This window comes from Peromyscus californicus, unplaced genomic scaffold, assembly GCF_007827085.1.
Source record: "Peromyscus californicus insignis strain IS unplaced genomic scaffold, ASM782708v3 Scaffold_24__1_contigs__length_46423439, whole genome shotgun sequence".
In the NCBI taxonomy this organism is placed as follows: domain Eukaryota; kingdom Metazoa; phylum Chordata; class Mammalia; order Rodentia; family Cricetidae; genus Peromyscus; species Peromyscus californicus.
Window position 1 is genome coordinate 3,286,409 of NW_026294535.1, and position 12,851 is coordinate 3,299,259.

The 12,851-nt window shown below is 47.3% G+C and overlaps 2 protein-coding genes across 8 annotated transcripts in view; one reads left to right on the forward strand and one right to left on the reverse strand.

Moving 5' to 3' along the window:
• Window positions 1–12,851, reverse strand: part of Syn3 (synapsin III) — a 454,398-nt gene that overhangs the window by 252,103 nt on the left and 189,444 nt on the right. The window contains exon 7 of one of the 7 annotated variants that reach the window (XM_052752960.1): window positions 1,995–2,372. The exons of the other annotated variants lie outside the window; for them this stretch is intronic. Coding sequence (XP_052608920.1) covers window positions 2,271–2,372 — 102 coding nt within the window. The 3' untranslated portion in view covers window positions 1,995–2,270. Of the gene's footprint in view, window positions 1–1,994; window positions 2,373–12,851 lie in introns of those variants that run through there. 7 annotated transcript variants of the gene reach the window in all.
• The window catches only part of Timp3 (TIMP metallopeptidase inhibitor 3), a 49,277-nt gene that overhangs the window by 8,016 nt on the left and 28,410 nt on the right, over window positions 1–12,851 (forward strand). The window lies entirely within an intron of this gene.

Below are 12,851 nucleotides of genomic sequence, written 5' to 3' on the forward strand. Positions count from 1 at the left end.
CCCAGGAGTAGAAGCCTTGGCCCTGGCAACTTGGCCACCTACAGAGAATTCTGTCGAATTTGAATTGGTCCCTGTGAGACCCAGAGTAAGACATGGGAAGTGGCTAGTGCAGAAGACTATGCAGGTATGGTTTCATTTTTCGAGAGGACTACTTTCTGACCTAGACCACATCACTGAGGGTAGACCCATGGCCTTTTCGTTCTGGAGACATACTGATTCTTGTGAGCTCTGCCTCGGAAAGTTCTTTGGCCCAGTAACCTCATCTGTGAAATTGGGGAGAACTGGGGTTGGCGATTCCATGAAATAATTCACGGCAAATGTTTAGCACAGAATCTACTGTCTAGTAAAGACTGTGTGTGGGGTAAAGGGTCCTGTTTGTCTGTTATGTATATATACCAGAGTTCTCGTTGTCTTTTTATTGAGGAAAGTGGGACTCTGAGGGGTGATGGGATATTTCCATTGTCACATACAGATAGCTGACTTTCAAAATCATAGTTGATCTCTCTCCCCTATCCCAGTTCACTGTTCTCTACTTCCCTAATGGCCTCTGACGGGACACAGATAACAAACTCCCTACACTGGTCCCATGACTGTTGAGTTTCCATTCTTAAAAGGATTTGGAAAGCAGGGTTGTGGGAAGGTCACCCACTGTTCCCATTTGATGGCTGTCAGTATTGAGAGTCGGTGTGGTAGGGTAGCTTCACAGTAGAGCAGAGGTATTGGGAATAGATCCCATGCCTTCTGAAGGCCAAGTCCAATCCAATGCTCTTCAAAGATCAGGGGCTGTCCTTGCCCATTTAAACTCCTAAGTCCATTTCCTTCTGATGGGTAGAAGAAAGTAGGAGATAATGGGGTAGCCACAGGGAGGGTCCTGGAAATGTGATTCTAAATTTGGATGACAAGTCAGTATCCTGTCTCTGCTCTGCTTGGGTCTAGAGAGGCAATGCCTCCTCCTGTATGTCGAGGTAGACAGAGCACTGGTCTCCACTCGGGAGATCTGAGGTCTACCTTGGGTTTATCACCTGACTCTGAAATCACCTTGGTGATATGACCCTCCCCAGGCACCGATCTCTTAGCTGGAAAGGTGAAGTGCTGACTGTGTGTGTTACCCTTTTGCACACCGGTGTTACTGCCTATGATGTGTCAGTATTCTGGGTGAGTTTCCCTTGGAGAGGGCTGTCTAGCAGAGTTCAGGACTGAACACCTAGTACCGCCAATGACAGTCTTAGAAGGAAGGGAACATCATTAGAAATAGGATCTGTTAAGAACAGAGCAGGATCTCTGTGGGTGTGAATGTGGTAAGGACTCTGCCTGAATACTTCTAATGAGCTCAATGATCTATGAGACCACCAGACTTCCTGCTGGAACACAGCTGATTTAGCTGACAGCAGCCTTGTAGAAGATTTAGCTTAAGGCTAGAATTCAGAATCAAGGTCACTTCAGCTCCGTCACTGACTGCTGGAGGGCATGGTAAGAAGCCTTCTCAGCTACAGAAAAGACTTTTCCCACTGGAAGACCAGCTTAGATGTAGACCTTTAATTAAAAGTGGTATTATCTCATATAATCCTATTTACTCCACTAGAGAGAGTCTGGAAGTCCCAGGTCAACATGTGGCCATTGAGCAATCCCACTCTACTTTCCACTCTAATGATGACCAACAGTCAGTCACCCAAAGGACTGAGATCTGTGAGAATCCTAACACCCAGTGAGCTGCCTGGAGAACATTTCAGGATAGATGATGGGAGAGAGCCTATGCCTGTGGTGGGCCGGTCCCTTGTTGACCCATTATCTTCCAGCTTGGGGTTCTTCATCTGTAATTTAGCTCAGGTCACAAGCTCTGATGCCTACAGGGACTAGCCAGAAAAGGAGGGTATTGATATATCAAATACATGAGCCTATTACTCGTGAAGGTTCCCCAGTCTCTTGTTTTCCCATGTTTGTCCCCAAATACATATGTGATAGCTTTGAGCACCTCCTCTTGGTGTCAGAGGGGCAGTAGAGAGTGGTGGCAAGTGTGGTCAACTGGAAAGTCCATGTCCCTTGGGAAGGGGGCAGTTTGGCCAGATGTCTAGGTTCTTACAATAAGCTAGAAACCCAAAGGGCTAGTGTGAAACTTTAGTTTTTAAGTGTCAGTATAATGCAAAAGAACACACATGCAAGTGTGTGCATCACACATGCACACACGTGCCTACATGCACAGATTCAGCTGTATAGGTTATAGGTTTTTGTGACTTTGAGTCCAGTGACTTCTTGGGTATCCTTTGGCTTTCTCAGATCTCCAAGTGAAGATGGCCAGTGGCTTTTTGAAGCACAGTGATCTCCTCACAGACACTGCTTCCATACTTGGTATCACCTCCTTCCCGGTTTCCGAGCTGGTAAAGGGTACAGGTTCTGGTGTTAGATGGCTACCTCAAATCTTGACTACACTGCTTGCTGGCTGCATGTCTTAGGCAAGCCAGCCCATCTCACCCTTGCTTATGCAATCTGTAACTCTGAGTGTACAAGACCTTCAGCTTCATAGGGCTGGAGGAGAATTCACTAAGATAATGGAAATAACAGTCTCGGCTCACTGCTTAGCCTGTAGTAAGAGCTTGGTAAATACCAACCCCCATGATTATGACACGGTCTTATTGCCTGCCTTACATGGGAACTGGGTCTTACTCACTAGCCCGCATCTGAGGTTAGTATGCACATAGTGAAGGCATCGGGAATGAATGTTTGAAAATGACAGTAGCCAGCCTTTCTAGGCAATAGTGTCCTCAGCTCAGGGTTGGCGGAGGAAAGAGAGAGAATATCAGTTTTTGATATGTTGGGCACTGGCCAGCTCAATGAGAAACAGCTTCTGTGTTAAACAGCAGTCATCAACTTGGGAAACACAACAAAGGGGTGGGAGGGGGGATGGCTCAGCCAATCACGTGCTTCCCTGAAAGCACAGATTCCCAGCACCCACAGATGCTATGGTGGATCTTACAATCACAGAAGTGAGGCAGAGACAGAAGGATGCATGGGCTTGCAGATCAGGCTGTGTTCATTAACCAGTGAGCTCCAGGCTCAGCAAGGGAACTTGTCTCAAAAAATAAGGTGGGCAGTGATTGAGGAAGACATCCAACATTTACTTCTGGCTTTTACACACACACACACACACACACACACACACACACACACACACACACACACACACACAAGATGGATGTAAAACAAAGGGCCATTTGGAGCCCAGCTGATGAGGTGGTGCCAGCACCCAGGGGTGCTTTGGCAGATTAACGGGTTTGATGTATCTAGGCTCCTTTAACCCATGGGAGATTCCTAGAGACTCCTAGAACCGAATGCCCCACCTGAATCCCTATTTTGTTTTTGTTTTGTTTTAAAATCCAACCCTAAATAGTTCACATTTCCCTGGGCCTCACTCTGAGAAGCTTTATAGCAAGCATTCCCAAGCAGAGGGAAATTCTAGTCTAGCACCGTCCTGAGGCAGGGGCATGGAGAGCCACAAATACTGTGTAAAACTTTCTCACAGTAGATACATTATTAAAAAGGAAGAAGCAAGTGAAATTTTATTTAATCCTATACTTACCTAATGTATCCAAAGTATGATCACCTTACCATGTAATCAATTTTCAAATTACTTCTGAGATTTTCCAGATTTTCAGTGCAGGTTTTAAAATGCATTGTGTGTGGTTTTTTGAGACAGGGTTTCTCTGTGTAGCTTTGCGCCTTTCCTGGAACTCACTCTGTAGCCCAGGCTGGCCTCGAACTCACAGAGATCCGCCTGGCTCTCCCTCCCGAGTGCTGGGATTAAAGGCGTGCGCCACCACCGCCCGGCAAAATTTTTTTTCTTTTTGGAGCTGAGGATCGAACCCAGGGCCTTGCGCTTGCTAGGCAAGCGCTCTACCACTGAGCTAAATCCCCAACGCATTGTGTGTTTTATGTTCAGCACATGTCAATTGCAAGGGGCTGTACTTAAGTTATTCTAGCAGTCACCCCGGCTAAGGACCACCATGTCAACAGAGCAGCAACAAGCCAAGATACTGTTTGAATATAAGGCATCTTTTCTCCCTGCTTTCTTGCATCTGCAGGGTACATGCAGGGATGTGGGAAAGCTGGGGGTGCATTTGGGCTAACCACACTCAGAGATTACTGACTCTACTTGGCCGTAAGAGACTTCCGGGCCATGAAGATCTCAGGGTAGGAAGCTCATGTCCTGTGTGACCATTTAGAATCTATCTGACTCAGTTCTTTCATTTGATTAATGAGGAAATTAGGTCAATAGAGGTGGAACAATTTGGCTTTAGAGATAGATCTGGGATAAACATGATATTTGGTAGTATTAATGTATCAATTCGTTTTTATATGCTAAGCTTTACTCATGCTTTATCACTTTTAACTCTTGTTACCACCCTAAGAGGTTGGGACATATGTTCCTGTGCTGCAGATGAAGACACTGAGAGCCGAAGAGTTAAGTATCAAAGCAACAGCTGTTCTAATAATTCTATACTAATGCATTTAAATTCTATTAGTAGCTATAAACATGTTTGAAATCAGTATTGTTGTCAGCATCATCCTACTTTATAGATGGGAATACTGAGGCTGCCAAGGCTTGATAGATACCTTTGTTAATCCTGAAAATCATGAGAGAAAGACCAGTTCCACAATTCTGAGCCAAATTTGAAGCAAACTTTAATTAAATACTGGCCAAGAAGATGGACTCTGGTCAGGTCCACCCCTAGGTTCTCAGGGAATGGCTATGAGTCATGTTTTGCAGAGGCTTAAAAAAGCAAAACCCACAATTCACTGCATTTCCCATTATGTCCAATCAGAGGCAAGCATACATCTTGACGTGTTTCCTGACTGTGACGTATTTCCTGCCTACATCCAATCATGCACATCTGGTGTAGTTGGTTCAAACAAACTCATTTGGGAATTTCCCAAGAACAACAGCTCCCAGCTTTCCAGGAAGTCATCTTGGGCAAGTTGGGCTTACGAGTTAATATTGCCCCTTACATTTTGGTACTCAGTCACATTGCTGTGTGTGGGTGTTTGAGGTGAGCTCTTAACTACTCACTCCATCCTCCAGTTGTGCTGTTCTTGGTTCACACATTTTCTGCCCCTCTCTGCTCTAGGGATAAGAAGAACTGGGGTTGGGTGGGAGGCGGGAGGGAGGATCAAGGGAGGATCTGACCTCTGGGACTGTTTGAAGGATCCGGGCAAAGCCGGTACCTCTCCTCAGGCTTGGCTGACCAAATGCTTGGCCAAGTTCAGCAGGGTGGGAAGCACACTTGTCCATCCTGCCTGCACAGTTGGGGCAGTTGGGTGAGGTTAGCCTATGAGGTTGGAAGGTATGTGTCTAATTGCAGAGGGGGAGGTGGAATGGATTAACACTCCTTAAATAGACATCAGGAAGCTAAGAATAGCCCTGCTGCCTGGAAATCACTTGGTATTCCTGACTACAGGCCATCATACTTAGTAGCTGCTCAATAAATGTGGGTGAACTACAGGAACACTCAAATACTGAAACTGGGTCATTGTAGGGGTATGATGCCAGTAAAACTATGCTCTGTATAAAAAAAGAACTTCTGCCCAGTATTATCTGAGTTGCTAACCAACTCTATGTGCCAACTTCGGTTGTCATTAGATCAACCATTTAAAATGTTTTGTAACAGCTTACAGTTTGGACACCAGGCAGGGCAAGTTCAATGTGCTTTTGGTCTTGCTTCTGGCATGCTTCCAGATACCCTTCAAGGATTGAAAACAGGAGAATGACTTCCCTTACCCCCCAAGTCATCAAGACTTTGGGCTGGGTGTGGTTGCACACACCTACAATCCTAGCACTCAGGAGGAAGAGGCAGGAGGATCATGAGTAACAGGCCAGCCTGAGCTACACAGTGAGTTCCAGGCCAGCTTGGGCTGCATGGTAAGATCCCCGCTATCCCTGCTCCCCTGAAGACTTTGCTGCTTGTTCTAAGAGCAGTTTGCAAAATTCAGTTCTTGTAGCTTCCTAATGTCCCATCAGACCTGGAGCAGCCTCTGAAGCTCTAGGACCCTTCCTAAGGGTGGCCTTTCTGGCAGAAATCCAACACTCTTTTTAGGTCATCCTGTATTCAGTGAGGATGGGAGCAGAGGAGCCCTCCTGAGCCGTGGGAAGGTTTCAGTCAATCATGTTTCCCAAGGTGTTTCTCAACCCTAGGAATGTTGTGCTGCTCCTGGGAGATGCATGTGATCATTAGCATAGTAAAGGCCCTGAGAAGTCCTGCTGCATGATAACAAGCTGGGTTTAAGCCAACAATCCATAAACCCATCTGGCCAAGGTACAGAGGTTTCCCAAGGGTGAGGATTCAGAAGGCTGTTTTTGCCCTCTTGCCTGCCTCGAGGTTGATAAGTGGTTCATATGGGGTTGCTGCACAAAGAAAAAAGTCTGGAAAGGCCAGAAAGGGAGAAGGGAATGGTGAGCACTGAGCTTAGGACTTGTTGGCTTGGTTTGGGGCACACATCAGATTTTTAGATTAGCATGTTGGTCAGAATTGGTGAGCTAATCAACTTTCGAAGGAAAGTGGTTTATTTTGGCTCGTGGTTTCCGAGGGTTTAGTTCACCGTCCCTTGGCCCCGTTGCTTTGGGTCTCTGGTAACAAAGTAATTATATCACGGTGGAAGTGTGTGGACCAGAAAAGGCCTGTTTACTTCCTAGTGACTGGGGAGCAAAAAAAAAGAGAGAGAAAGCAAGAGATGAACACCCCAATTCCCTTCAAGGGCTGCACTCCAAGAACCCAAGACCTCCCTAAAGGTCCACATCTCTTAAAGGTTCCATCACCTTCCAATAGTGTGGACCGAGGGACAAACCTTTAACACACAGGCGTGAGTGTGTGTGTCCAGATCTAAGCTATAGAAACTAGTAAATTACTTAGACTTGCAGGCTTGATGGGAGAAGAGGTATTGAAGGTCCAGGGCTCAAGTCATGAGCATCAGAGGAATGTACAGATGTGGTACCTCTCTGGGCCTTAATCTTGTGGCCATGATCCTCTTACAGGCAGGAGTACGTGTGGGAATCTGATTGTATGCATAATACAGTTTACAAGAATTTTAGACATTCTCCCCAAGGACATTTATAATCATGAGGGCATTTGTCTTAGAGAATTGGACAATGATTGTGTGAAGTTTAAAAAAAAAAAAAAAAACCACTTCAAAGGAACCTGACTTTATCCAAAGTTATCTTAGAGTAAATGGCTTTGCTGATTCAGCAGTGGCTCCAAGTGTTTTGGTAGAGCAAAGCTAACAGGGCTTGAGGTGATCAGCTAGGATTCAGGTACCGTGAAGACGGCTCACTCCACAGCAAGGCTGGACATTTCAACCTGAGAGTGCATTCGTGCTTCGACCCTGGGAATTTTAGTGGGCTGAATGGAGCAGCGCAGTGGTATGGGAAAAGGAGTCAGAGCCACCAGCCTGTCCCTGTCCTCACTGCTGTGTTACTCTGCATGAGTAACCTCCTCTCAGAGGCCCCTTAACGCAGTTAATAGCAAGTCTTGAGTGCCTGAGTGTTGACTGTTAAGGTCCTGGTTTTTTAAACAGGAGAAGAAGGAAGTAGGGTAGCACAGAACAGCGGGGAGAGGCTGGGAGTTTGTCCAGTTTATGCTCTCCTAGAGCTGGGGTCCCCTACCCCTCTTTTCCCAGGGCCTGGGCTTCCCGGCTGGCCCCTAGCGCCTATACAATAACTTGGTGGGAGAAGCCAAAACCACTGAGCCACTGCAGGCAAACAGACCCAGGACGGTGATGGTGGCATAGAGCAAGATGGGGGAGGGGGGAGGGGTGCAGACAAGTGAGCTACAGCCGGGACTGGAGGTCCCAGGAACTGGGCTGGGGAGGGAAAATTCTCTGTGGCGGGGATAGGACAGCATGGGTCAGGCAGGCAGCAGGTTCCAATCCAGTGGGTCACTGGGCACACCATGCTTCTCTTCCCCTCTCTCCTTCCTAATTTCCTGTCTCCTCCTCCTCTGACACGGTTATAAATAACCCCCAGGCTGGCCTCTGGGCTGAGTATAGGTGACCTAGGGGAAAGTGGGGGGACTGGGGACAGGGCAGAGCTGAATCTTGCCACTTAGTCAGGGGGTCACGGGGTTTCCGGTTGCTCAGGGGAATTTTGCTTTCTCATTTTTTTCCACTACCGAGTGCGGGAGTAAAAGCAGAAATGATCTGTGCTGGCACCCTGAGCTGGTGCTGGGTTACACAGGGAAGGAGCTGTCTCTCTGCTTGCTGCAGGTCTCCCCGCCAAGGAGCTGGACAGAGGCTTAAAGAGGAGGCATTTGGGGACACGCAGAGGAAAGGGTGCCAAGCCTGACAGGAGCTGAGGGCTTCTGCCCCACCCTAGTGTGGTCTCATGTGTGAGGCCACACGTGCAGAAGTTGTGTCTTCCTATGCTCCTCCTCAGCTACCAGACACATCTGTCTTAAGACTACTAGGTGGGGGGCGGGGCATCTCTCATCCAGGTGTTTCCCACTTGGCCAGGTGTATGTGTCGAAGGCCTTGATAATACACGAATGGAGATTTATTGAACACCGATTATGTTCCAGGCCAAGTGCTGGAGTCTGTATGAAGACATTGCTGTCACCCCGTGTTTCAGAGGTTCAGCCTGTTGATGGAGGTCTGGCCACTCCCCTCCAGCTTGGACAACTAGGCAGGCATGAGCAGCATCTCCCTTTTGGTTTCATCTCTTGTTTCTAAATTGCAGGACACACCAGGTGTCTGCGGGAGAGAAGGCACTGACTTCCTTGTACCTTGCTTTTTGCCTGACTTCCACTTCCACTCACGGCCCAGCGGAACTGTTGGTCACTATGATTATTTTCTACAGAATTTCTCTTCCCACGTGGTTTTAAAGGAAAACTGTTTGATCACAGCTTGATTCCTGTGATTAGATTCCTTACTGGGCCTTTACCACTGGTCCATATAGCACTTCTTGGTCAGTGGAGAGACACTTTTCAGGACTCATAGAGAAGAGCCTTAGGTGGCCCCTGATACACATACTTATCTCCCACTGCCTACTTCTGCACCTGCAAAAAACCTAGATCACCTCCCACCTGCCCACCCTCTTCCTACTTGCCAAGAGTTGGCTCATGCCAGGTGCTGATGGCTTTGGGGATTTCCAGATGATGCCCTTGGCCTTGGCAGAGCTGTATGGGGAATCCTGGTACTTGATGTTTTCTATCCTCATGGATATGGGTCTCACCTTCCCAGGCTCCTTGTGCTATGTATCCAGGGCTCCGGAAATGTGCATGTCTTTTAACAAATAATTGTGTTTCTAGTAGTTTGGGCCAAAGAAATCCTAGGGCAATGTCTGAATGTCTCTTGCAGAGAAACTTCCTAAATATGTATTATTAACACAGTGGGCTGCCAAAGAGCCATAAAATAGCCTGAGGTAGTTTCTTTATTTATCAACATGGGAATAGCCTTGGGCACTTTTGAGTAACAAGCTGGTTTGTAATAATAATGAAAGATAGGGATATGTATATAGATGCTTAGAGAAAAGTCAGAATGTCTATCTTCCAAAATAATAACACTGTTTATTCTAGGAGTGTGTAGTTTTGGATAATTGTCATTTTGGACCATATTTTCCAGAAAGTGAAATTTCCTAACAGTAACATCACTTTTATAATCAGATAAAAGAACAATGGGGGAAAGCAAATCCTCCATGGATCCTCTGTGTGTGGGTTGAGGGCTCCATGGTGGATGGAAGCCAGTATAGCCTACTTCTTTTTGGGTTGCTCCTTATAGCTCCTGGGGGAGAGGGGAGAGGCTCTCAGATCTGATGCTATGTCTCCTGAGAGCTCTGATTACTTTTGTGGACGTGAAGATTGTGTGGCTTTGTCTCTGAGGCACCTGCTATGGGAGGGATCTGTGGGACCTTCCACAAGAGACTTCCAAATGGAATGTTTCCATGGGGGTCTGTAGGCAGGCTGTTTTCCTTTGCTTCTCTCCTAAATGGGCCAGATCTGCGATGGGAGTTTGCCAAAAGAGAGTCAGGGAAAACAGGCTCCCGAGTACCCTCCCGGTCTCTGTCTAAAGTCCTGTGGATTGGCCCAAAGCTGGTCCAGGCCTAGAGGGAGGCAGTCTGGGAAAGGGTGAGCACCTGCCAGCAGGGACAGCTCGGGGAGGAAGGGGAGCATCTCAAAGAAACATGAGGGACCTTGGAGGCTGGACTCTGGGCAGACAGCATGGTCACTGGCGAGGGCCAGAGAAAACCTGGCAAGCTCTCAAAGGGCTAGAGGCCACCTGGGGCCTGGGAGGGAACTCTGGATTCGTCGTGAAAAGACCAGGGCTGGTCTTTATGAAATCCTCCATTGTCACTGGCCTCTTAGGCAGTTCCCTCAACCTAAGAGCCCCACCTCCACATCTGTACAGGTAAAGGTCCTCTGTACACACACACATACACACACACACACACACACACACACACACACACACACACACACACAAAGATTGTCTTATGAAGTCACAGGTGAAGGTCCTCTGTACACACACATACACACATACACACACACACACACACACACACACACACACAAAGATTGTCTTATGAAGTCACAGGTGAAGGTCCTCTGTACACACACACACACACACACACACACACACACACACACACACACACACACAGAGACTGTCTTATTAAGTCATCACAAAGGACAACAAAATGCCCTTGAACCCCTTTCCAGCATGTACCTACCAACTGCCTCTAATGGAGCCCATGCCTCCTTCACTGGCTTTGGGACGTGCTATTTTTTTGTTGAGCAGCTTAAATCGGGCAGTTGGGTGTAGGGGGATTAAGGAGAAAGGGTATCATGCAAGAAAGCTTCCTGCTGGATAGGACTGGCCTTATGTGAGCTGTCACTAGATCCCTGCTTGGAACAAACGCACCTGGGAATCACAGGCCTGGGGAACTGATCTTTAAAGTGGAGGATATACGTGTATATTCATGTGTATTGCATGTAATATAATCAAAACATTTTTAGGAATAGCTGAGTTCAGATTGGTCGGGAGCATTGGTTGAATGGAGTATTAGCATGGCCTCTTTCACAAGAGACGTCCACAGCCATTTCCTCTATTCCCCTTTAGGGACCAATGTTTCAGGCAATTGCCTTTGTGGCTGAGCAAAGAGGAGAGAGGGTAGCTTGCCTTCGCTCTGAAAGGGATGCTCCCTGTGCATTCCGCATACTAACACTGCACACAACAGGCAGAGGGTTTTTATGAGCAGAGGATCAGGAAGGCAGAAAGGAACTTTGTTTGGGAAGGTGGCCTCTTGCTGTGACTTTGTGACCTAAATGAATAGGTTCCTGGTGGCCCCCAATCTGTCCTGGGATGTTGCCTCAGACTTTGAAATAACAATAGGGTCCTGCAAGACCCACAAGGAATATCAAATAGAGCCTTTCCTTCAGGTCTGTCACCAGCTGGCCTGAGTGGGTGAGAGCCGGAGGCTTCAGGTAGGGGACTTGGGAGGTAGGGGTGAATTTAATCTGAGAAGCCATGTTAAATGCTCTCTCAGCTACTCTGAGTGTCCAGTGAGATATCTACAGAGAGGTCAGCTGATGTGTTCCAAGGTCCCACTGATTGTGAATTCAGAGACTGCTAAACGACCCCTTTAAAGACAGGAGATAGCTTCTAGGTCCAGGTAAAACAATCAGATAGGATGCCAATGTACACCAATACGTACACGTGCATATAAACATTTATGTATGTATATTCATGAGTATACACAGACATTAACATACATGATGTTTATCACAGAGCTGTTTACAAAACCACCCAACAAGCTCTTGGGGCTGAACTATATGAATGAATGTGTTTGGGGTGAAGGAAAACAGATCACCAGCAAATGTTTTTTATAGGATTCCATCAGACGTGGAACCATGTCTGCATGTGTGCAGGAATGGGCCAGTCTAGGAAATGCCTTGAAGGTACCCTGCAAACGCCAAGTCTTGGGTGTGCTGTTTTCACCATGCTTCCCTCCACCCTTTCTTCTGCAGTTGCATCACTACACAAAAGAAACAATGCAAGAAAACGAGAAACAGAATGGAGAACTGGCAGGGAGAACGTGGACCAGCAGCCACAGTAGAAAAAACAGACCCTCCATTCCATTGTCTAAAATGTTAGGGAATCTGAAACAAACAGGGCTTGTTGTTGTTGTTGTTTGGCATACAGGTCATCTGATTAATTACTGTCTTCTGGCATTTTAGATAATATAATAGTTTAGAGGAAGGAAACCTCTGAATAGTGTTGGGTTCTGCAAATATTTACTAAGCACAAAGGTGTCTGCCCCCGAGCCCCAGCCTGTCACTCAAGAGGTGTGAGTGGGTGAGTGATCTGAGCATTGTTTTCTAACTGCTTTCCCCTTCCATGCATGACAGCTGTAAGACACTGCTGTCACATCCATCCATTCCACTTGTGGGAGCCTAGAGGTACAATTTTGAATCCAAGGCTCCAGCATGCAAGCCAGCAAGCACTCCATACCCTAGTGGAAAGAGAAGCCTGGAACCCATGATGCTGAGCTTGCCTCCCTTGGGGTGCTGGGATTTTCTTGGTCATTCTCCTTATAGGGGGCACTTTGAAAATGCAGACCCCTAGCTAGCCTGATCTCCAGCTTCCCATTCTTTCTTCCTAGTCCTGAAAGGGAGGCCAGCTGGGGAGGTGAGCTTGTGCCAGTCACTCAGCAAATGGTTTCTCATCGGCATCAGCCTCGCCACATTGCTGGGTGTTAGCTTACCCCAGTCCAGCACGACCAGCAAAAGCAGAGCCAGGCGTAGCCTCACCCAAAGCTCCCTGTTGAAATATGCGGATTCATCTGGACTGGGACAGCTGCATCAGGCAGGCAGAGT